The sequence below is a fragment of the Sus scrofa genome, chromosome 1 (assembly GCF_054392235.1).
Source record: "Sus scrofa isolate SSC_HxYL_T2T_F1_AM1 chromosome 1, Sscrofa_HxYL_maternal_Yorkshire_Landrace_v2.0, whole genome shotgun sequence".
In the NCBI taxonomy this organism is placed as follows: Eukaryota; Metazoa; Chordata; class Mammalia; order Artiodactyla; family Suidae; genus Sus; species Sus scrofa.
The window spans coordinates 83023245-83049705 of NC_139383.1; the positions used below are offsets into that span (position 1 = coordinate 83023245).

The 26461-nt window shown below is 37.2% G+C and overlaps 1 protein-coding gene across 3 annotated transcripts in view; it reads left to right on the forward strand.

Moving 5' to 3' along the window:
• Positions 1–26461, forward strand: part of ME1 (malic enzyme 1) — a 190397-nt gene that overhangs the window by 22766 nt on the left and 141170 nt on the right. For all 3 annotated transcript variants that reach the window (XR_014836814.1, XR_014836813.1, NM_001444616.1), the window contains 2 exon segments: positions 4761–4894; positions 10883–11032. Coding sequence is in view for 1 of the 3 variants with exons in the window: in NM_001444616.1 (NP_001431545.1) it covers positions 4761–4894; positions 10883–11032 (284 nt within the window). In the remaining 2 variants the exon portion in view is untranslated.

Here is a 26461-nt window from a genome sequence, read left to right on the forward strand (position 1 = left end):
GACACACACACACACAAAAAAAATCGATGAATTCTGTTATCATAATGAATTTACCATACATGTATAGATTGTCTTAGAGATTTTTGTGATATAGATAATGTTTACCTTTTTGCCATCCAGCTGGATTCTTTTTAGTCATTATTTAGGGAAAAAAGAAGGCAGACTAAGGGTCATTGGAAATATTCAAGATGGTTAGTGTGGAATATAGATCCTATTTGTTCTGTTCTTACGGCGATCATTTCTAAGAAACTACTCAGGATGAAGTTTCTTTCTCAGTTATGTTTGCTCTGTGCAGGCCTAGTTTCTAATATAGGTCCCTTGTTTTGCCAGAAATTTTTTCTTTGCTGCTTGAGAGTCTCAGTTTTCTCAAGAAGACATACATAGATTAATTAGTAGAGTCCAAAAGAATAGTTGCCCTGTTTGCTGCCCTCAGCAGTGAAATAGCATACCCTTCTGCTGTCTAGGGATCTAGTCCAAAAGGTTTTTTAAGGAGTAAGGAAAGCAAAAGAAAGTCAGAAGAGGAGAAAACCAGGGCTGAACCTAGGGTGGATGAGAACGCTTTCAGAGAATTAGAGTAATAGGTGGTCGGAAACCTAATATTACATGAAGGACTCAGGAGAAATCATTTGAAAGTTAGAACCTCCATTTATACTTTGGTTACACTGTCCTTTGTTGGACAGACCCTGTGGGAGAATCTGAAGGTAAAAATTCTTTGAAACAGTTATATGTTATCTCAACCTTTAATAAAGAGAAAGTATTAAGCTAGTGCTTCACTGTCAAGTTTCACATGGAACTGACTTGTTTATAAATTTCTACAGAGTATCTCTCTATTAATATGTCTCTGTTAGTATGAAAAAAAATGAAATAGAGAGCCGAGATGTATTATGTTGTTCAAAATTCCCCTTCTCGTTTCTTGTGAATGCTTTTGGGAAAGCTGCTGGTTGGTAGGAATCACATTCATGTATCATTCTTAAAAACTGGCTTAAATAAAATGATGCCACATATATTTAAAATTTTTTCAGGGATTTTAAGATTTCAGTTTACTTATTCATTGATTTCTTAAAAGATTTGTAAATGGTAGTGATAGAATATGAACCCAACCATAGGACTTTAACTCTTTAACTCCTCCCAGTTGCCTGGATTTCTAAGCCTCAGTGTTTTTCTGCTTTTTTTTTTTTTTTTTTTTTTTAGAGTTGAATTGGCATTTTAGGGTGTCTTTGAAAATTTTGCTAACAGTGTATGGGAATCCAGAATATCAAGAATATCAAGAGGTATCCAACTGGCATTGTCATTCATGTGCCATAAGATATGGAGGACCTGTTAAACTGATAAATTAGTTTCAGACCAGACTAATTCACGTGAAAAGACTGGCTAATGACATCAGCAAATGAGTTAGTACCATTATTAAGTGAAAGAACGAGCATATGTTCATACTTCCAAGAACAAGCCTTATTCTCAAAATATCAATATTTTGATTATTATTTATGCAGGCAGATTTTCAAGGACATAACATTTAGAAGTTTGTCACTTCATACCTATTCATATGTTTCTGAGACTTTAACTACAGCCTAGCTTTTTTCATATTTTTAAAATTTAAAAAATGTACTTGATTAAAGTATAGTTGATTTACAGTGTTGGGTTAATTTCTACTGTATAGCAAAAATTATTCAGTTATTCCTATATATTGCATTCTTTTTCATGCTCTTTTCCATTAGGGTTTATCACAGATTATTGAATATAGTTCTCTGTGCTATATGGTATGATCTTGCTGTTTATCTATCATATGTATAATAGCTTACATCTCCTAATCTCAACCTCCCAGTCCATCCCTTTCCCAAACCCTTCCCTCTTGGCAACCACAATTCTGTTTTCTATGTCTGTGAGTCTGTTTCTGTATTGTAGATAAATTGATTTGTATTGTATTTTATTCCATATATAAGTGATACCATATGGTGTTCGTCTTTCTCTTTCTGACTTGCTTCAGTTAGTATGATGATCTCTAGGTCCATCTATATTGCTGTAAGGGACATTCCATTCTTTTTTATTCCATTGTGTGTGTGTGTGTGTGTGTGTGTGTGTGTGTGTGTGTGTGTGTATGATGTCTTCTTTATCCATTCATTTTTTTCCCCATTTTTAATTTTTCATTTCAAGTTAGAGAAAAGTCTATTGAGTTTTTTCAAATATCTGTACATAATTCTGTTTAATCTCTAGGTGTTATTTCATGACATTTTATTTTATATCTTTTTATAAAAAGTTGTATGTGAAGTATGCTTTCTAGTTTGTAGATTACTTTTTCACAAAAATATCCCTTTCTCGTTACTTTAAGTTATCAGTGAAATTTTACCAGGATTAATATGCTACTCAGTTTCTCAAGCAGAAATTTCAGTGTGTTTTAATGAAAGTCTCTAAAACAGTTAAAGCTTTCTCTTTTGTTTACATAGCAAATTACTAAGTTCTGAGTTCTATTGGTTACCGTTCTGTTCCAAGCATAAGGGATAGGGCAGTGAAAAAAAACCAGAAAAATTCCCTGGCCTCATGGAGTTTGCGTTCTGGTGGGGGAGCACAAACCACAAATAAAAAAAAAAAAAAGATGGCATACAGCAGTGTCTCCTGGTACAGGCTAGAACCCCAAGCAGAGGACAGAAAGCCTGCACTGGTCTGCTCTTCTCCAGGCCTACAGGAGGGGTAATGGCACCAGGCACAGCTGGACACACTGGATTATCCACTGAGAAAGGGACCATCCAGCTGCTGCCCACGAGTCTTAGATCTCCAGGGGAGCACATCACAGTGGGGGCTTTGGCAGTGATGGGAATGGCTGCTAGTGGAAATGGGCACCAGCTGTACTGATAGCGCAGGGCGCCAACCTGCCCATCATCATGTTGGTACCAGATCCAAAGCAGTCAGTGTAGTCAAAGATGCCTTTTAGCAGTCAGTGTAGTCAAAGTCTTCCAGATTAATGGCTACTGGAGTTTCATTCCTATTACTTCCCCTTCCCCACATAGTACATCCCAGTATGGGAGTTCCCATCTTGGCTCAGTGGAAACAAATCTGACTAGCATCAGTGAGGATGCAGGTTCCATGCCTGGTGTCGCTCAGTGGGTTAAGGATCCGGCATTGCTGTAAGCTGTGGTGTAGGTCACAGACGGGGCTTGGATCTGGTGTTGTTGTGTCTGTGGTATAGGCCAGTGGCTATAGCTCTGATTTAACCCCTAGCCTGGGAACCTCCATAAAGGAGGTTCCACCCTAAAAAGACTATATATATATATATCAGTTCTTTTTTTTTTTTTTTGCTTGTTTTGAGTCTCATAGTTTGTAATATATATGAGACTATATATATATATCAGTTCTTTTTTTTTTGCTTGTTTTGAGTCTCATAGTTTGTAATATAAATTGTTTCATATAATCAGTATTCCTGTAAACAGGTAATGTAGGTATAATAATAAGGCTCTTGGAGTTCCCTGGTGGCTCAGTGGGTTAAGGATCCAGTATTGTCACTACTGTGGCTTGGGTCACTGCTGTGTTGCGCTTTGATTCCTGGCCCTGGAACTTCCACATGCTGTGGGTGCAATCAACACATAATAACAGGAGTTCCTATCATGGCTCAGCAGTAACAAACCTGACTAGTATCTGTGAGGACTTGAGTTCAATCCCTGGTCTTGCTCAGTGGGTTAAGGATCCGGCATTAAGCTGTGGTGTAGGTCATAGATGTGGCTTAGATCCCACATTGCTATGGCCATGGTGTAGGCCGGCAGCTATAGCTCTGATTCGACCCCTGGCCCAGGAACTTCCATATGCCACTGGTGCAGCCCTAAAAAGATAAAATAATAATAATAATAAGGCTCTCATGGGCTTAATGGGCGTGTCTGGAAAGGCTTTAAGGAGGGAGCATTAGAGGTAAGAAGTGAAAGGAGAGAAGCAGGGAAGAAAGGCATCCTTGGCCATGGCATTGTGGAAGAATAAAGGGGTGTAGTGTGCCAGGCAGTGGAGAAGTTTTGTGTAACCAGGAGTATATAAGAGTAGCAGGAGATAGGCTTGGCAGAGAAGTGTTGGAAAAGGAAACCTCAGAATCATAGAATAAGGCATTTTCTGACTTATTTTATACCTAGAAACACAGGAGGTCATAGGTGACCTACTCACATTCGTAATTTTAAACTCTCTTATACTAACTGATTAATTTTCTATGTAAGGATACTAATGATGATAATTCTATTTTCTTTCATTTTCATGTCTTCAGATAATTTCCTCCTAGATAGATAAATCTGAGTTTATCCTAACAATATCTGAGTGACACAGATCTGAAATTATTGTAGCATCCCAACATTTAAAGATGAGGAAATGGAGGCATTCCCACCGTGGAGCAGTGGGCTAAGGATCCAGCTGTGGGGGCTTGTGTCTTTGTGGCAGAGCAGGTTCCATCCCCGGCCCAGTGCAGTGGGTTAAAGATCTGGCATTGCTGCAGTTGTGGTGCAGGTTACAGCTGCAGCTCAGATTCAGTCCCCCCCGCCCCCACCAGCCCAGGAACTGCAAGTGTGGCCAAAAAATAGAATAGAGTAGAGTAGAGTAGAGTAGAATAGAATAGAATAGAAAAGATAATGAGGAAACTGAGGTCTGGAGAGGTTACAAGATTTACTCAATCATATACCATGATGTCAGATCTTCTGATCTTTAGTTACATGAACTTGTTGGATTTTACCAGTGTGTACATATGCATTTTTTTCTTTTCTCCCCCTTGAATTATTGCATTTTCCTTTTCTCTGCAGGACTTGGCTTTCACCCTGGAAGAGAGGCAGCAGTTGAACATTCATGGATTGTTACCACCTTGCTTCATCAGTCAGGACATCCAGGTCCTTAGAGTAATTAAAAATTTTGAGCGTCTGAACTCTGATTTTGACAGGTAACACATCCCTGAAGGTGTTTTTTATATATTTCTCTTAAGCAGTTATCTAGTTGACATTTTTTTTTATTAGATGACAAAGCTTAAACATTAAGTGCCTTTAAAAAGAGTAATCAACTTTGAAGAGGATTTGCCTATAAATATAAGGATTTTTTTTTTAAGTTACCCTCTATAGGAACATCTGAATAAAATAAAATTTTCTAAACTCTGGCCTCAGAGAGACTCCTTTTCTCTTGTGATATAGTTGTTGCTGTAAAGGTGAACTACCAGGAGTACCAGGAAACACCGTCCTAAACTAGGTTAAAGAGGCTTTGAGTCAGACGTTCAGTGACTTGTAGGTGAAAGTGTGCTTTTTCAGCTTTCAAGCATGGTTCCAATACTGTGGTGAATTTAGGGCACTTACTTTGTTTAGAATCCAGTTTCCCCGTTTGTGCAGAGATAAAGGTAGCATTGTTTCCTATCTTTGGAATTAGCTAGCCCCAAGTTGAAATTCTGGCTGCGTCTCACTAGCAGTGGGATCTTCAGCAAAACGCTGCAAGCACTGGCATGACCACTGTCTGTGCCTTGCCCTCTGCTTTTCACTCTGCCTTTTTGTGTTATGGAATTAAACCTCCCTAAGCCTCAGTTTTTTCACTTGTAGCTTGAAGAGACTAATAGTTATTTGAAAATACTGTTACCAGGGTTAGAAGAGATAACTAACCCAGTACCTAGCAAGTCTGTATATTAGGGTTTGCCAGAGAAATCGAGCCAACAAGGTGTGTGTGTATGTGTGTACATAACACTTAATGACAGGGAGAGGGTGGCGAGAGGAGAGCAGGAAGGGGAGAGAGGGAGTTTATTTTTTGATTGATTTTAAAGAATTGGCTCACATGATTATGGAGGCTTGGTAAGTCCTAGATCTGCAGGTGGACTGACAAGCTGGGGACCCAGGGAAGAGCTGCAGTTCGAGTCCTGAGGCTGTATGCTGGCAGAATTCTATTTTTGCTGAGTGGTTGGTGGGAAGGCCGGTCTTTGATCTTTGAAGGTTTTCAGTTGATTAGATAAGGCTCACCCACATTGTGGATGGTAATCTTCTTTGTTCAAAGTATATCAATTTAAAGGTTAACCTCATCCAAAAACCACCTTCACAGAAACATCCAAAAGAGTGGACCAGATATCTGGGTGCTGTGTCCCAGCCAAGTTGTCACACAACATTAAACACTCCTTTCCATCTTGACCCCCCAGGCACATCTCCATAAATCAAACTTAATCTCTGAATAACGACAGTAAAAAGGTTCTACTTCTGCTTAACATGATAGAACTATCCCAGGTACAACTGAAAACACACTAACCCTTTCCCCAGGAGGGAATGTAAAGCCCTTGAATGGCATTCACCTTTCTCTTTGATATTCTTCACTTTAATGCTATGATGTAAAATTAACCAACAGTTAACCCTTAAACAACATGGGTTTGAACTGTGTGTGTTGACTTTTAAGTGGATTTTTTTTTGCAATAAATACATTCCACAGTACTACTGAATCCACAGTTGGTTGAATCCTTGAGTGCAGAACTGCAGAAATAGAGGGCCAGCTGTAAGGTTATATGAGGATTTTTTTTTTTTTTGATCTTTTCAGAACTGTACCTTCAGCATATGAAAGTTCCTGGGCTAGAGGTTGAATCGGAGCTGCAGCTGCTGGCCTATGCCACAGCCATAGCAATGCCAGATCTGAGCTGCATCCTCGACCTAAACTGCAGCTTGTGGAAATGCCAGATATTTAACCCACTGAGCAAAGCCTGGGATTGAACCTAGATCCTCATGGACACTAGTCAGGTTCTTAACCTGCTGAGCCATAATGGGAACTCTCTATAATGCAGATTTAAAAAAAAATTATTCTCACTATTACTTTTTTAATTATTAAAATTAATTATTTAATTAATTAATTTGGGGTAGTGGCACGGCATGTGGAAGTTCCTAGGCTAGGGATTGAGTCCGTGCTGCACTTGTGGCAACGCTGGATCCTTAACCTGCTATACTACACAGGAACTTCCATATGCGTATATTTAACTGCATGGTGGTTGGCATGCCTAACCCCCACGTTGTTCAGGGGTCAGTTACATTTAAACACTGTGATATAAAGTCAGTATGTCTTATGTTACATGGTAAAGGGATAAGAGAGGGAAAAATTATATTTGTTTATATATATATATATATTTGCATTTATATTACAAATGTGTTTATATATACACAAGCGTATTAGTAAGAAAATAAGGAAGAAATACTCATGATAATTATAGTCCTCACCCATTTCATATTTCCTTTGCCTTCGGCAAGGACCTCAGCCAGTCATGCTTCTTTACCTGGTAGAGTGATCCAAATATTTAATTCTGAAGGTCCCTTCCTAGTCCTGTCTGAATTGTTGTAGTTTCCCATTGACTTTAATCACAGAGTCCCCCTAAGGGATCTCCTTTGTTCCAGGCATTGTCTTCCTTAACTCCGTTCTGGAGTAGAAATCCATTTTCCCCATGGGGTCAGGATTGTTCACCCAGGCCAGCACAGTCACTGCCTTCCTTGTCTGTTAATTCAGAGGCACATGGTGTCCAAAGTGATAAGGGGTAGTACCAACTTCCAGTTCAATGGAACCAGTGTCTCCTGATGGAAACATTCCTCCCTTTGCAATGAACATTTCTAGGATAGCAGAGCATAAGGTCACAGGGACAGGAAGCAGGAATTTTGTTAGTGCTAATTTTATCCACCCCCCTTTGATTCTTGGACCTCTGAATCCTAAGAGGGAGATAGAACCACATATTAGACACTGATTTGAGCATATGTAATGTCCAGGAGAACCTTGCCCCAGCTTTGCAAAATATTGCCACCTAGCTGGTGCCATAACCGAGTCTTCAGAAGACCATGTACCATTATGTTAGGCCAGCTGCTTCAGGCTTGGGGGGAATGTGGTAAGACCAGGAATTCCATGAGCATGGGCTCTTTGCCTCACTTCATCTGCTCTGAAGTGAGTTCCTTCCCCAGAAGCACTGCTGGGTTGGCTACTAGTGGATAAGGCATTTTGTAAGTCCATGGAGGTAGTTTTGGCAGAAGCATTGTGTTCAGGGAAGGCAAATCTTCATACAGAGTGTCTTTTCCAGTAAGAACAAATGCTGTTTCTTTCACAACAGAGCAGTCTGGCGTAATCAACCTGCTTGCTGACCACTCTGGGGAATGGTAGCATATCAGGGGCTCAGTATTGGTCTTGCTGTCCGCAGCTGGGACTCTCAGCCATGTAGCAATGCCTATGGCCAGGTCAGCCTTGGTGAGTGAGTGAACTCCATGCTGCCAAGTCCACAGGTGACCTCCATGCCTGCCATGGCCACTTCCTGTATGAGCCCACAGATGATGGCAGGGAAGCTGGGGAAAGAGCTGACGCGGTTTGTTCAACATATATATTGATTTTTTTCTTAAAACCTTTCTTTCCACCATCCCTTTCACTTGTTTCTTAGGTCCTTCTTTCAGCCTCTTCCATTTTTACTTTATATCCTTTTGTTGGGCCATTTTATCAGCTGCCTCCTCAGAGCTTGTGACTTTCATATTTTGATCACAGACTGTCCCTTGGATATTTACCGAGCATCAACTCAGTGTTAGAGGCTCTTTTAGATATTGGGATTGCAGACTATGATCTCTGTCCCCACAGAACTTATGTAAATTATTTTTTAAACTTACTTAAATTTTTTTTATTAAAGTATAGTTAATTTACAATGTTGTGTCAATTTCTGCTGTGCAGTGAAGTGACCCAGTCATATACATTCCCTTTCTTATCTTCCATCATGGTCTATCCCAAGAGATTGAATAGAGTTCCCTGTGCTGTACAGTAGGACCTCATTGCTTATACATTCTAAATGTAATAGTTTGCATCTACCAACCCCAAATTCCTAGTCCTAAACTTATTTCTTAAAGTAGTAAATAGGAAAATAATAAGTAAGTTATTTAATATGTTAGAAAGTGAGAAGTGCTAATTTAATAAAGAAAAGGTAGAGTAGGGTAAGAGGGACTGAAAACGCTGGAGTGTCAGTAGGGTCACTGGCTCTTTTTTGTTTTTGTTTTTTTTTTTGCTTTTTAGGGCCATCCCCGCGGCATATGGTGGTTTCCAGGCTAGGGATCGAATCAGAGCTGTAGCCGCCGGCCTACACCACTGCCATAGCAACGCAGGTTCCACACAGCTCACAGCAACACCAGATCCTTAATCCACTGAGTGAGGCCAGGGATCAAACCTGCGTCCTCATGAATACTAGTCGAGTTTGTTAACCACTGGGCCATGATGGAAACTCCACTTGGTTTTATTTAATGCCATGGTCAGGCTGGACTTCATTCAGAAGGCGGATTGTGAATGAGTAATGCAAGGTAGTGAGGTGGTTATGCATGAGGAAATCTGAGGAAGTGGTTTGTTCAGGACCAGCCAGGAGATGTGTGTCTGGAAGAGAATGAGCTGGGGGAAGAGCAGTGGGTAGGTCACGGGAGGAAGTTAGTGAGGTCATGGAGGATAGATTGTGAAGGTCCCTGAAAGATTTTTGTTGTTGCTCCTAATGAAAGAGGGAGCTGTTCAGGGTTTTGAACGAAAGGTCAACATTATCTGAGCTGTATTTCCAGAAGGTTTGCTGCTGTGTTGAGAACAGAACGTAAACTGGAAGAGGGTTTCATAAGAGATGCTTACAGGGAAGAGATGATGATGATTTAGATCCAGGATGGCAGCAGTGAAGGTGTTTAGATTTGGATATATCTTGAAGCAATGCCAACATGATCTCCTGATGTACTGAAGATGTGTGTTAGCTTCCAGTGAAAACGAAAAAAAAAAAAAACAAAAAAAACCAGCAAAGAAGCAGAGCAGAAATGATCAGAAAAATAGGAAAACCAAGAGAATGTGATGGCCTGGAAGGCAGGTAAATTGAATCTATGGAGCTCCAGTAAACTAAGATAAGGTCTGAAAATTGATCATTGATTTGGCGATGATGACTTCCAAAGGCTAAATCAATGGTAGCATGCCTAAAAGTCATCATCTTCTTCCTAATTGTTAAATCTTGGATTGGAATAAGTCATCTATTTGCCATGCATTAGAATCCTTGTATCTCTGACTCCACATTTTGTGCATTTTCACTTGTTCAAGGGAATGAGATTCAACCCAAAAAGGCTGGTAAGACTATTATGGATAGTTTTTCAAGAATCTTTTAAGTTGTACCAAACGGTTTGAGTTTTACTCTGTAGACCATTGAAGGTTACAAGTAACATGATAAGGTTGATATTTAGGAAGGTAGTTCTGGGGCAGGAATGCCTCTAGAAAGAAAAAGGCCATTTGATGTAAATAATAAGGAAAGTCCCTTGAGCTTGCTCACCTTAGTGATTTTTAGGGTCAGTGCTACATTACTCATTTTCTGCTTGTCATTTTCCATGTCTATTCAGTATTGCAAGTGAAAGGACGAAGTCTATTTACTTAGTTTTTAAATTGAACTATTTCTACAGTGGTATCTCCATTTGTCTTTCACTTTAAAATAGGGCCAACAGAGTTCCCGTTGTGGCTCAGCAGGTTAGGAGCCTGACGTTGTATCTGTGAAGATGAGGACACAGTTCAATCCCTGGCCTCACTCAGTGGGTTAAGAATCCAGCGTTACCACAAGCTGCGGCCCACGTCGCAGATGTGGCTCCAATTTGACCTCTAGCCTGGGAACTTCCATATGTCGCAGGTGCGACAATAAAAAAGAAAATAAAATAGGGCTAAGGTCCTTTCAAATATTATATAAAAGTGTGCTATTTCATCACTGATTTTATGTTTGAATGACCCTAGCTCAGGTTTATGAATCTTCATCCTCTGAAATGTTAGGAATATTTCTAAAGTCTTTTTTGATCAGAAGTTTTCTCTGTGACCTCAAAATTACTGTATACTTGAAAAATGTTTAGCTAGCTTTCTAAACAGCTATTTTATGAAGTTGTTGGAATTTAGATCTAATTATGTCCAATTTCCACAGGTATCTTCTCTTAATGGACCTTCAAGATAGAAATGAAAAGCTCTTTTATAAAGTGCTAATGTCTGACATTGAGAAATTCATGCCTATCGTTTATACTCCCACTGTGGGTCTGGCTTGCCAGCAATACAGTTTAGCATTTCGGAAGCCAAGGTATGTAAACTTTTATTTTAACTATAACTTATGTCCTTTTTTTTTTTGGTAAAGTTTTTGCAAATTCAAAAAAATTATTGAATGGAATTGAAGTTTAGAAGAATATAAAGCAAACTTCATTTGAAAGAACATGTAATCTAAATAATATATAGCATTTTAAAATGTAGCATTTTCTTTAGAGATTTAAGATCATGGGAATGTGTTTTTTTTTTTTTATAAACCAATTTATGTTTCTTCTTACAGTCAATAAGTAAACTTTTTTTTTGGTAAAGAAGGTAATTGGTCATAATTAAGCTTTCTTTGAGATGGTAATTACCACTCTTTTGTGTACATTTTACAAGTTAAAATGAAGAATTCAGATTTTCCTGAAAATAAGGAATATATTATTTCCTAAATTCAGAGTTGGCATTAAACTGGCTTTTTTGTTGAATTCCTTCAAATGAAATTGTAATCACCTTTAAAGATGTATAAAATATAAAATACAGTTTTTCTAAAACTTTAGCTTTTAACTACTTTTGCTGCAAGAAATAATTGAAATAAATAAGCATTAATGCTTTAACAGCAGTTGTGACAAGAGCTTGAGCTGAATATATTTGCGTCACTTATAGTTGTGAATTTAAAGATGAAAGAAATGTTTATATCACAAATATAAATGCCTATTGAAAGTACTGTCATTGAAAGGAGTATTTTAGAAGTAACTGCTGAAAGTTAGATTAAATATGTAGATTTCACAAAATATATTGATGTAGAGATAATATTTAGCACATTTGTGCCACATTGCATTTTGTATAAAGAACAGAATTAGACACATGACCTGTGTAGAAAGAGAAGAATTAGATAAATATCTGTAGATGGTCTGATAAATTACACTAGTAGCACATATCTATGTTGTGTTAACAGTGTTAGCAGTGAATACTTTTTTTTAAAATAGAAAAACAAGAGTTAGAAGTTAGCTGATAATTGTATTATGCTGAATCATTCTTTTGGGGGGTATATAAGTATATTCTTTTTAAAATCATACAAATGATACATATTCATTATTGGAAAAATGAGGAAAAGCAAATATATAGAAGGAAGAAATATTTTTAAAATGCCAAGTGTCATCATACCCCAAACTCTGATACATTCAAATACATGCTCTTTTCCTTATTGAAGGGATCATCCTATGTAAACTATTCCTTACCATGCTATTTCTCTGAGTGACTTTGTAAACAACTTTCTGTGTCTATAAAATATATTCCTATGTAAAGAATCTTAATAAAAGCATTAGTATGTAAAATGTGTCTGTTTTAAAATGTAGTTTAAGCATATTTATTGAAATTCAAATTCTAAGAGATACCGAGAAGTGCTAACCACTATAAGAAATGTAGAAGAACTTAGCTCACAGTATTTGGGTTGAAGTAGACATACAAGTCTCAATAGCGTCAATTATTTTTTGAGCACTTATCATGTACTAAATGGTTGTCTAAGGGCTTGGAATACATCTGTGTATATGTAAATCTAAAAGCAGAAGAGACAGGAAAATAAAAAAATAACTGTCTAGAATGTTGGGAGGCAGTAAGTGTTAGAAAGAAAGAGTTGAGCGGAAAAGGGGGAGAGGAAGTGTCAGTTGCTCTTGGGGAGGGGCAGTGGCAATTTCACATAGAGTAGACATTGTAGGTTTCATTGGAAGATGCTGTTGGGGAGGGAGAGGTGAGGTGGAGCTGTGTAGATACAAAGGGAAACATGTACCAGGCAGGAGGGACAGTCAGTGCCAAGGCCTTAAGTGAACACACCCGGAGACCAGGAGTAAGTAGCAGGAGAAGGGTGGAGTGAGAGTGGGGAGAGTAGTAGATGAGGGCACAGGTGTAAGAGAAACAAAGGTCCAGGACCTATGGCTTCTTGTAGGTTATTTTAAAGAGCCTTGGCTTCTATTATTTTTTAAAATGGGTAGGAGAACCAGAGAACCAGGTAGCCTGCGTAGCAAGCTATTGCAGTCAAACCAGGGAGATACAAGTGGCTCAGATTAGGAGGGTAGCAATGGAATTAGGGGTGAGAGTCCAGTTTCTGGATAAAAATAAAGAATGTCCCCAGGAGTTCTTGTTGGATGGAGGCTTTCTGGAGCAGTGGTTAGAAGTATGGGCTCGAGGAGTTCCCTGGTGACTCAGGAGGTTAAGGATCTGACATTGTCATTGCTATGGCTCTGATTACAGCTGTGGGGTGGGTTTGATCCCTGGCATAGGAACTTCCACATTGCTGAGGCTGCACCTCCCTCCAAAAAAAGTATGGCCTCTGGAGTAGATTGACTATTTTCACTTACTGGTTTTGCCACTCATTTTAGCCTCGAATAAAGTGCTTCCGTTTCCTCCTCTGAGATGTGGGGATAATACTACAGCCCAACAGCCTTTACCTACATTTTTTAAATTCCAAACTTTGAAAACCAAAGCATTAAAAAAAAAAAAAAATCTCGTTTGAGACCAAACCTGAACCTGATTGGTGGCAAAACTTGAACTGTCTTTATATAAGAATTATTTATGGTATTTATGTGACTTAATGTCCTCTGTCTTTCTTTAGAAGTATTAGTGTATTTGATTCTGGGTGGATTTGTCAGAAGTAAATTATCTGATGGGTAGTTAGGCTGGTAGGAGTGGAGAGAGGCAGAAGTGAGGCAGGAGATGGCAGAGCATTTGCAGCAAAATGCTCACAAATGTTGATTCTAGATGAGGTATTCGTGGTGTTATTCTATCAACTTTTCTGCAATATTTGAAGTTTAAGTAAAGGAATAACTTGCTAACAGGGAAAGTAAAGTTTCAACAACCATTTTGAAAGGATATCTTTATGACAGTTTTCTGTCATTTTGATTGTTAATGTGTATGTTTTGTTAAAGTTTCGTTGATTTTTGAGTTCCTTTTTATTGAAATATGTTCGACATATAATGTATTAGTTTCAGGTAAACAACACAATGATTTGACATTTAAATGCTTTACCAGATGATCACCACAGCAAGTCTAGTAACCATCTGTCCCCACACAAATGTATTACAGTGTTATTCACCATATTCCCAATGCTGTAGATCGCAGCCCTGTGATTTATTTCTTTTATAACTGGGAGTTTATACCTCTTAATCCCCTTTACCTATTTTGCCCAACTTCCCACCCTTCTCACCTATGATAACCCCTTGTTTGTTCTCTATATCTGAGTCAGTTTCATTTTGTTTGTTTTGTTTTTTAGATTCCACATGTAAATGAGATCATATGGTATTTGTCTTTCTCTCTCTGACTTAATTCACTTAGCATGATACTCTAGATCCATCTGTGTTCCAAATGGCAAGATTTAATCCTTTTTTATGAATAATACTCCATCCTGTACATGTATAATCATTTAAATTACATATATACATATATAATCATATATATTATATATATACACACATGTATACCTTATCTTCTTTGTCCATTAATCTATCAGTGGGCACTTGGGTTGCTTCTCTATCTTGGCTGTTGTAAATAATGTTGTACTGAACAGAGGAGTGCATATATCATTTCGAATTAGTGTTTTTGTCTTCTTCAGGTATGTACCCAGAAGTGAAATTGCTGAATCATGTGGTAGTTCTATTTTTAATTTTTTGAGGACCCTCCATGCTATTTTCCATAGTGACTGTACCAATTTACAATCTTACTACCAGTGCAGGAGGGTTCCATTTTTCCACATTCTTCCCAACACTTGTTAATTTGTTGTATTTTTGATGATAGCCATTCTGAAAGATGTGAGGTGGTATCTCACTTTGGTTTTGATTTGCATTTCCCTGATAATGAATGATGTTGGGTATCTTTTCATGTGCCTGTGCCATTTGTATGTGTTTTCTGGGAAAAAAAGCCTCTTCAGGTCCTCTGAATCCATTTTTAAAATTTGCTTGTTTTTTGATATTGAGTTGCATGAGTTCTTTTTTTTTTTTTTTTTTTTTTTTTGTCTTTTTGCAGTTTCCTGGGCTGCTCCCGCAGCATTTATGGAGGTTCCCAGGCTAGGGGTCTAATCGGAGCCGTAACCACCAGCCTACTCCAGAGCCACAGCAACACAGGATCCAAGCCGCATCTGCAACCTACACCACAGCTCATGGCAACATCGGATCCTTAACCCACTGAGCAAGGCCAGGGACCGAACCTGCAACCTCATGGTTTCTAGTTAGATTCGTTAACCACTGCGCCACGACGGGAACTCCTGCATGAGTTCTTAATATATGTTAGATATTAATCTCTTACTGGATGTAGCATTTGTGTATATCTTGGGTGATTTTTACTGTCTGTCTTCTAGATTACTGATCCATTCTTCCATATCTTCTAATCTACTGTAATCTTCTGTACCATCTAATCTACTCCTTCTAGTGTTTTTTTCTTTTAGTTATTGCATTCTTTGGCTCTGACTGGTTCATTTTTACTGTTTTTTTTTGTTTTGTTTTGTTTTTTAACTCTGTTGAAATCCTTCCTGTGTTCATCCATTCTTCTGAGTTTCGCAAGCATGTTCACGATCACTACCTTGAATTCTTTACTCGGTGCATGACTTCTCTTTTTTACTTAGTTCTTTTTCTGAGGTTTTGTCTTGTTCTTTCAGTTGGAATGTATTCCCGTCTCCTCATTTTGCCTAATTCCCTGTTTATTTCTGTGTATTTGGTAGGTCTGTCATGGCTTCTAGTCTTGGATAAGTGGTCTGATGTGGGAGACATTCTGTGGGGTCCAGCATTGTACTCCTCTGGAGCTATATGCTCCTCTGGAGCTATATGCTCTAGGGCTGCTCCCATGTGGGCTGCTCTTTTGCTGTGGGGTGGGGGGCAGCTACTGTGGGCCCCCAGGCCAGCCCCATGTGGTTGCTGTGGTGGTAGGGCAGGTCCCCAGAGTTAGTAGGTATGAGGGAGAATTCCAAAATGGTGCTCGTTGGAGTTCCTATTGTGGCTCAGTGAGTTAAGAACCTGACTAGTATCCGTGAGGATGTGGGTTTAATTCTTGGCCTTGCTCAGTGGGTTAAGGATCTGGTATTGGTGTGATCTGTGCTGTATGTCACAGATGAGCTCAGATCCTGTGATGCTGTGGCTGTGATGTAGGCCAGCAGCTCTGATTTGAACCCTAGCCCGGGAACTTCCATAAGCCACAGATGTGGCTCTAAAGAAAAAAAAAAAAAAAAAGCTTGACAGCATTCATGTCAGCATGGTGCAACGAGATCCCCAACCCCAAGAGGAGTCCCAACTGCCCCCTGCCTCTCTGGATTGTTCTCCAAGATCTGCAAGTGGGTCTCACTCAGGGGCCTTTGAAATTACTGATCTGCACTGGGGCTTTGTGATTGCCCCTCCAGGGGCGGGAGGGCTCTGTTTCCTGGATTCTTCCTTCTCTCCAAATGTAAACCTTGCTGGCCTTCAAAGCCAGGTGTTCTCGGGGGCCCATCTTCCTGGGGCAGGTCTCCCAAGCCGGGAAACCCTACATGGGGCTTGGAGCCGCTGCTCCTTGAGAAAGACCCCTACAGTTGTAAATGTCCCCCCCCCCCCCTGTTTGTGGGTTGCTAGCTTGAACATGTGGGTCTTGAGTAGACCATATCTCTACCTCTTCTACCTGGCTCATTGTGGCTCCTTTATATGTCTTTAGTTGTGGAAAATCTCTTCTGCTAATCTTTAGGTGGTTCTCATAGATAGCTGCTCTGTAAGGAGTTGTCTTTTTGGTGTGCCCAGGGGAGGGGGTGAGTTCAGGGTCTTCCTACTCTGCCATCTTGATCCTGCCCCCCCTAAATTCTTTAGTAGAATAATTTTCATGGGTTCTCCCATAAATAAAAAAAAAGAAGCCTCTTTGTGTTATGTGGCACATATTTAGATATTGTATTTAGTTAGAAAATTGTATTTGTGTTTGAATAATGATGGATCTTTCAGGCATCAGTTTAACATATGAACTTTTTTTAATTAAAACTTTATTTTCTTCTTTTTTTTTTTTTTTTGCTTTTTTAGGGCTGCACCTGAAGAATATGGAAGTTTCCAGGCTTGGGGTTGAATTGAAGCTACAGCTGCCAATCTATGCCACAGCCACAGCCACAGCAATGCTGGATCCCTGACCCATTGAATGAGGCCAGGGATCAAACCCACATCTTTATGGGTACTGGATGGTTTGTTTCCACTGCGCCACAATGGGAACTCCTAATTAAAACTTTAGAGCAGTAGGCGTTCCGTCTTTGCTCAGCGGAAACAAATTTAACTCGGAACCATGAGGTTGTGGGTTCCATCCCTGGCATTGCTCAGTGAGTTAAGGATCCACTGTTGCCCTGAGCTGTGGTGTAGGTCACAGACGCAGCTTGGATCTGGTGTTGCTGTGGCTCTGGAGTAGGCCAGCAGCTGTAGCTCTGATTCAACCCCTAGCCTGGGAACTTCCATATGCTGCAGGTGTGGCCCTAAAAAGCAAAAAACAAACAAACAAACAAACAAAAAAAAAACCAAAAAACTTTAGAGCAATAATAGCAATAATATTCTCTACACCTCAGGTCTTAAAACAAATAATGGATAGTAGACTATTTTTTAAGGCAAAATTGACAAATGCGTATTCAGCCTTTCCTACTATAGTGGTAAGTATTTTAAGACATTTAGAAACTAAAGGGGGAGAATACTTCTTATTACATTTGCCTTGTGGATTTGATGGTAGCAATTAGGAACATAGTGAAAGTGTTAGTATTACAAGTACTGAGCTTAATATAGTTGCAAACAGGTAACCTTTTGATCTTATACTTTTTAATATATCTTAATGATGTGATACTTTCCTATGGCTAGATATTTATTTTTCATTTTCAGTATGGCATTATAATCTGGCCAAGTATCCAAAAGTAAATTCTCGTATGAATAACTACTTCTAACATTTTTTTCTTGAGGCATGTTGCTGGAATATTCATTTTTTGGTCTTGTGTGGAATTTCTTTTCTCCTTGGCATAGATACTTTGTGTGCGTTTTTCAAGATGTTGTGGATAATGATTTTTAAGAATGTTGTTGAGTTCGCTTAGATTAACCTGTTTTATAACATTCAGTTCTTGCAGAATTTTCAACATTGGTAGCGCAGTATGCTATGTCACCCCTCCTAATAATGGCTAATTTGTAGATAGAGGTGTGATTTTTGGAAGCTAAAGACAAGTCTTCTTATATTTTTTAAGAATGCTGATCCTGCTGTGTTACTTAAATTACTTGTATTCTGTGACATTGTTTTTAAAGAAAAGTTTTGTGCAAATTGATAATGCAGGTATATATAAAGGACAGCTAAAGCAAATTTACGTAATTTCTTTGGAAATATTTCTACCTGCTATATTTTACACTGCATTTTCCAAAAGTCATCTCCCTCTCATATGAGTTCTTATTAGTTGCATGTCATTTTTCCATGCCTTTGGCAATAAATCATATTCCTTTTTTTGATATTTTGAATGTTCTATCTAGATACTCTTGGTCTCTTTTCTCTCTTAATTAATTTTATTTATTTTAATTTTTAAATTAAAGTATAATTGACATATATTAGTTCCAGGTATATAACTTAATGATTTTTGATATTTGTGTATATTGTGAAATGGTCACCACAGTAAGTCTAGCTAATATTCACCACCACACCTTTACAAAAAAATTTTTTTGTAATGAGAACTTTTACAATCTGCTCTCTGTAGCAACTTTCAAATATGTAATACAGTATTATTAACTATAGCTACCATGCTGTATATTACATCCCCATGACTTATTTATTTTATAATGGAAGTTTGTTACTTTTGACCTTCTTCACCCACTCCTCCCATCTCCTTCCCCCAACTTGTGACAACTAATAATCTGTTCTACATACAAGCTCAGTTTTTTTCCCCCTCTTGGTTTCTTTTGTTGTCATTAATTAGGATTCATTTAATCCTAACTATGTTGTAAGCATCTGGAGAGAAGGGATCATATTTTATAAATTATTTTTGAATTTCTCATGCTGTTTAAGTTTAATGTCTATTGGTGCTGAATTAATATATCTTGTTTGCTACCTCATAGCAACTTAATATACTTACCTCATAGTAATCTAATATACCTCATAGTAACTTAATATTACTATTTGTCCACTCACAAAGAAAAACATGAAGTATTGATATGTTATTTATTTCTCCTACTTTTATAAGTATACTATTCTAAAGGTAAATTCTTATTTACCTTTACAAAGAAATTAGCTTCATTCCAAGGAGTCAGGCTGTGAGGAAGTAAATTTTGATTAAACATATGCCACACAACTTTAAATACATATGACACTTCTTTCAACTACTAATCTTGATGTGATACGTCATTGATACAATTTTGGCAAAAAGGATGAGCTAATACAAAACAAACTGACAGTTGGTGATAAGTTTTTAAAAAGGCATTTCCAAAGTTTGATATGACTAGTTCCATTAATTGGTTTGCCAAAAATTAAGTGAAAAAAGCATTTAGTGCTCAAATTAATTGGCAAAAACTTGAATTAACTAAAATTAAAATAGGATTCTTTATTGTAAGATTTCTCAGAAATCTATTTTGCAGGTTTTTTGGATAAGGAAAATTAGATTTAATACAGGTAATATACTTAATATAATCTTGATACAAAGTAGTTTTTCCCAAGTAGTGATTATTATAATTGATATTATTATAACTCCTGGATTTCTTTTTTAAAATGATTTTTATTTTTCCATTGTAGTTGATTTACAGTGTTCTGTCAGTTTTCTACTATACAAAGTGACCCAGTCACACATGCATATATACATTCTTTTTCTCACATTATCCTCCATCATGCTCCATCACAAGTGACTAGATATAGTTCCCAGTGTTGTACAGCAGGATCTCATTGCTTATCCATTCCAAATGCAACAGTTTGCATCTGCTAACCCCAGACCCCCAGTCCATCCCACTCCTTTCCCCTTGTCAACTACAAGTCTGTTCTCCCAAGTCCATGAGTTTCTTTTCTGTGGAAAGGTTTATTTGTGCCATATATTAGATTCCAGGTATAAGTGATATCATATGGTATTTGTCTTTCTCTTTTTTACTTCACTTAGTATGAGAGTCTCTACTTCCAACCATGTTGCTGAAGATGGCATTATTTTGTTCTTTTTCATGGCTGAGTAGTATTCCATTGCGTGTGTGTGTGCGCGCGTGCACACACACACACACACACACACCCATGTCTTTTTAATCCATTCATCTGTCAATGGATATTTAAGTTGTCTCCATGTCTTGACTATTGTGAATAGTGCTGCAGTGAACATACAGGTGTTTTGTCCAGATATATGCCCAAGAATGGGATTGCTGGGTATGGTAGTTCTATATTTAGTAGTAGTTCTATATTTAGTTTTCAAGCAAAATTTTGACCAGATATATGCCCAGGAGTGGGATTGCTGGATCATATGGTAGTTCTATATTTAGTTTTCTAAGGTACCTCCATAATGTTTTCCATAGTGGTTGTACCAATTTACATTTCCACCAACAGTGTAGGAGGGTTCCCTTGTCTCCACACCCTCTCCAACATTTGTTATTTGTGGACTTGTTAATGATGGCCATTCTGACTGGTGTGAGGTGGTACCTCATAGTAATTTTGATTTTCACTTCTCTAATAATCAGTGATGTTGAGCATTTTTTCATGTGCTTCTTGGCCATCTGTATATCTTCTTTGGAGAAATGGTCTGTTCAGGCCTATTGCCCATTTTTCAATTGGGCTATTGGCTTTTTTGCTGTTGAGTTGTGTAAGTTGTTTGTATATTTTAGAGATTAAGCCCTTGTCAGTTGCATCATTTGAAACTGGTTTCTCCCATTCCCTAGGTTTTTTTGTTTGTTTGTTTGTTTGTTTTATGGGTTCCTTTGCTATGCAAAAGCTCATCAGTTTGATTAGGTCTCATTGGTTTATTTTTGTTTTTATTTCTATTGCCTTGGGAGACTGATCTAAGAAAACATTTGTAAGGTTGATGTCAGAGAATGTTTTGCTTATGTTTTCTTCTGGGAGTTTGATGGTGTCTTGTCTTAGGTTTAAGTCTTTAAGCCATTTTGAGTTTATTTTTGTGCCTGGTGTGAGGGTGTGTTCCAGTTTCATTAATTTACATGTGGTTGTCCAGTTTTCCCACCACCACTTGCTGAAAAGACTGTCTTTTTCACATGTTATATTCTTGCCTCCTTTGTCAAAGATTAATTGACCATAGGTGTCTGGGTATCTTCTGAATTTCTTGATAACTAAATGGATGATGGTGTCATTCACTGAGTATCAAAATAATCAAATATGTTTCTAAAGGAGTTCTTTTCAGGGTATATTGAGTGAGTCTAATAGGCAATTAAATGTATGTACCTGGAACTTAATAGATAATGTATTCAACAGTCCTAGTATTTTCACTCCCACATTATACATGCTACATAAATGTTACCTGTTTTGATTTTAACAGGTAACATGAAATTTCTTAAAAAGACTAATTGTCAAAGAGTATCAATCAATAAGATGTGGAGGGGGGGTTGCTTTATTTTTTCCCACAAAATCCTTAGAGAAATGCATAGAAGGAAACACTAAGATGAACCAAAACAAATACTAAAATAGTTTTTCTACATTTCTTGTTTATTTGTATGCATATTTCCTTTAGAATTCCAAAAAGTGCTTGAAGTTATTGTATTCGTTATTTAAACTGTGAGGAGAGGACTAAGTCAATTTCATATGAGGATATATATGTCAGACAATAGAAATGGCCATAACCATGACCATGATTAAACCATGATTATCATATTGGAAACGTGTAGTTTCAGACATGCCAAAAGGTCAGCACATTTTGTAGTCTTCTAATGTGGGAGTATTGATTTTAACTGAGAATTGGTTTGTGAAATAACAGTAAGAGAAAAAGCTTAAAAAGAATAAATGTAAAAAGAAACTTTCTCAAAGCAAATATTCCCTTAACCCAAGAATGTTCTCATTACATGCTGCATATTGTAATTATAATACCTATCAAATGAATAGTTAATAGAAGGGACACTTTCATAGTGTATCCTATTTTATAAATTTTCTCATTTTCAGTCTACCTAGTTTTCTTAAACATAACCTGTTTTTATGATAGTGTACAGATATATGATGGCAATTTTACTTTATGAAGTTGTAAGTACTCCAATAACTCAGTAATGTATTGTAAATAAAGAGAGTTTAAGTTGCTTATGGAAAAGAAACATGGTTGCACACTCACTTTATTTTTTTTATTTTCTTTAATTTTTAGGGACACACTCGCTGCATATGTAGGTTCCCAGGCTAGGGGTCAATTCGGAGCCACAGCTACCTGCCTACACCACAGCCACAGCAATGCAGGATCCAAGCCACATCTGCGACCTACACCACAGCTCATGCAACGCCAGATCCTTAATCCACTGAGCAAGGCCAGGGATGGAACCCACGTCCTCATGGATACTAGTTGGGTTCATTACCGCTAAGCCATAACGGGAACTCACTGCACAACCAATTTTAATAGTCCTTAATGTAAATGTTTAATCCCTCAGACTGTGGTACTTTCTGTAGTTTTATCTACTTATCCTTTGCGAGCCATTGTCATGTAACCTGCCAAGTGACCCAGTGCCCAGGGGTTCATAGACATCAGCTCTCTGGTCATCTCACTCTCAAGAGCTCTGGGAGTTTCTGAGGAGTAATAGGAGGTCTTTAACCTCTAGTCCAGGATACAGAGCTGCCCAGGTGGACCAAGACTATCCTTGACTGGATTTGGCTTTCTTTGATCAAGTCACTTCAGCATCTTTAGAATTATTTCGGAGACTTTTGAGAACCAGTGAATATTGGGGGCTTAGAGCTATGGTTCAGTTTGTAATTTTTATTTTTCATTACATTAGAATTTTCTTTCAACAATTGTATTAGAATCTCTAGAAGTTCAAATAGTTGATGTTGAAGAGAACTGTTTTTTTAATGCTTCTAGAAAAGTGATCATTTAAATGTTAGATATTAATAAGCTTTTTACCCTTTACCTAGAATAAGAAACCTTTGATTTAGATTTATTACTATTACAAAATATTCCTTTGTTCATTTATTTCTTTTCCCATCACATTGGCCTAATATTTGCATATACTCATTTTTTTGTTTGTTTGTTTTTTGTTTGTTTGTTTTTTTAAAGCACTAGGTGGTGGGATTTTTTTTTCAAAAGTATGGAACAAGTTAAGCAGGATATCTAGATTCTTATCTGTTACCTCAGTTGAGTTTTTAGAGTAATTGCTTGCAAAAAGTTGATCTTTTATTATGGAGATCTAGATGATGATTTCTCAAACTAATTAATTCAAATAAACCTTTTTTTTTCTGAGTAGACTGTCAAATTTATGAAAATGTCTGCAATTTGTGCTAAGTAGTGGTGAGGTAGAGTAGCCTATATCATAAGCACTAGAAATTCAGTGTGTGCCAGAAGTACTATCCTCTTTTCCTAAGTATTGCTTTAATTAGGAAAAATTTGGAGAATGGAAAAAAAAAATGTAGGCATGATTCAAACATTAATTTTTTTGCAACCAGAACAAAGGCTTGTCTAAATGTATGCATAGACACATAAATCTCTTTTGCAAGGCAGTGAAACTTATCTTTTACTATAAAAGATCCTTAAAAAGTGTAAAGTAACAGTTGATGAGTCTCCATATTCAGCTAGAGACTTCAAGTGTGGAAAACTTGAATGGAAACTTAAGTTTAGGATCCAAAAATAACTCTGCTATAGTTTGTGTGGTGCATCCAGGTGTTTTGACTTAAGTTTACTTATATGGAAAATTATGAAAAATTACCAAGTTTTATCTCAGCTAGTATTTTAGGCATTGTTGTATTAATTTGGGCATATATTTTTAAGAAGGTTTATGAATGCCAGTCTTCATTGCTTCAATATAAAAATGTTTTTAAAGGAGGCAATAAATAGTTCTTTACATCGCATACTCAGATCACATCTGGAATCTTATGTTTCGTTTTGGATGCCATATTTTTGAAAGGTCATTGGCAAACTGAGATATATCCAGAGAAGCAGTGACCAAAGCAGTGACAGTTATTGAAAACTCGTTATATGAGAAAGAGTTGGGGGAAATGTGTGGTCTGAAAGAAGAGACTTGAAAGGGGCAGAGTTAGGTTTTCAATTATTTGGAAGATTTTCATGTGAAAAAAAAGAGTATATGTGCATGGAATAGCTTCAAAATTAGAACCAACATCAGTACATAGGAATATAATGTCAATGTAAAGGAAAGTTCTCTGATCATTTTTCTGACTTTGGAACAGACTTCTATATTCTCCATCACTGAAAATACTCTTATGGTTTGGATAATCATTGGTCAGATGTATTATATAGAGATCCTTGCATTGGGTGTAAGTGTAAAACAGGGGAATTCTGACGTCATTTTTAATTAGAAAATTCTGTGAATTTTTAAAAGAGCAGACTACAGAAGAATAACTCCAGGTATATGAAACCTCTCACAGCTAACTCACACATCATTTCCAATAATCCTGCTTTCTCGTTCAGGAAGTTTTTAGTAACAACTTTAAATCACAGTTTTAGGATCTGTTAAAAATAATAGATTTTCATGTAAAAAGGGGTTTAAACAGATTTAAAGAGTTTTGTTGATCAAAATTCATCAAAATTCCTACTCCCCTCCTGCAAACACAGACACAAGCTCATGTCAGTTTACACAGCTGTATCCTGGTTACAGTGTTTTGGTTCCAACATTTCTCCAATTTGAATGGCTAAAAAGTTTAATGTTGACATTTTCTCAGGTAATGTAATAGTGTTCTTCTGATCGAATTTTTAATTTTTTGTAGTTTTTTCCCAGACTATTCCTTTTTCTGTATATGCTTTTAAACTATTGTTTATTTTTATGTTTTCCTTAACTGAGTTTAGTTTTAGCTAGTAGAGAAATTACTAAAAATTGTTCCTGAGGCACTACTCCCCACTCCCCTAGTAGGCCCCTCCCCCACCCAAATCAGTAGTTGAGGAGAAATAGCCAGGCTAGAGTTTGCTTTTATTATTCTTTCCAAAATTTCTTATGTGTTTCTTAGGTATGCTTCTGAAAATTTCAAGGTCTATTTTCATCAGTTTTCTTGACAAAATAATCTGTTTAATATCATCTAAGAATTATTTTATAATTCTTTAAAAATGTTGGATATTTTATACCTAGACAATTTTATAGTATAAATAACATAAATTTTAACTCTTTAAAATAAAGTAATAATTGAAGTTGTCAATTTTAGCTCCACACTGTATATTTTATAATAACATTTTTTATTCATTGTAGTAAAATTTATAAAATATTTGATGGAATTCCAAGGTAATTATCTACTTAAAATAAATCATGAAAGTTGTTGAATTTCTTTTCTTTCTAAGCAAAGAAAATTTTCATTCATCAATATAAATTCTCATCTTACTGTGATTGGTAGCTGAATGAATGACATTTATAATAATTTGGAGGGCATCAAATTTTATACATTTTACAAAAATTGTGCTGCTTTGTAAAATAAAACATTTTTTACTATAAAATGAGGTAATTTATTTTAAAAGCTGAAAATATGTAAGTATATGATTTCCCTAATGGACAGAGTTGATTTTTATTGACAAGGTGCCAAATAAATGCCACCTGTTTGATGAATTCAGTATTACCTTAGGTTTCTTTCCAGTGTTTGCTACCATAGAAAGTACTTTGGATTTTAACTATCAGAACAATGTCTATTAACTCATGCCTAATTAATTAATATGGTTATACTAGTTTTAATTTTTCTTTTTATGGCTGCAGATGCGATATATGTAAGTTCCCAGTCTAGGGGTCAATTCGGAGCTGCAGCCTACACCATAGCCACAACAACACTGGATCTAAGACCCATTTGTGAAATACACTGCAGCTTGCAGCAACACCGGATCCTTAACCCATTGAGCGAGGCCAGGGCTTGAACCCACATCCTCACCATCACACTATGTTGAGTCCTTAACCCACTGAACCACAGCGGGAACTCTTCATGCTAATTTTAAAATGAATAAACGAAGAAAAGCTTATCTAAAATTGTTTTCATATACATTTTCAATTCACATTTATTTGGAAATAGTAATTGAGTCCATGTGGAGATGGAGTCATTAAAGTTTACTAGTTGTTGGTTTTTAAAATCTATTTATTTTGTAATTTAAAACAGTCATTCCAAGAAAACTCAGTATCACCCAGATTGTAAGTACCAGAGTTGGGACTTGAACTCATTTTTCTTCCTCGTGGTCCTCTGGTATTAGTTAGAGTTCTCCAGAGAAAGGGCACCAATAGTGTGTGGGTATTGGGGTTGGGTGGCGGGGGGGCGGTCATTCTGAGGGATTAGCTTGCACAGTTGTGGAGGCTGACAAGTCCAAAATCTTCAGGGTAGGCCACCAGACTGGAGACCTGGGGAAGAGTTGATGCTTCTGTTAACTTCAGAATTAGTCTGCTGGCAGAGTTCCCTCTCCCTTGGG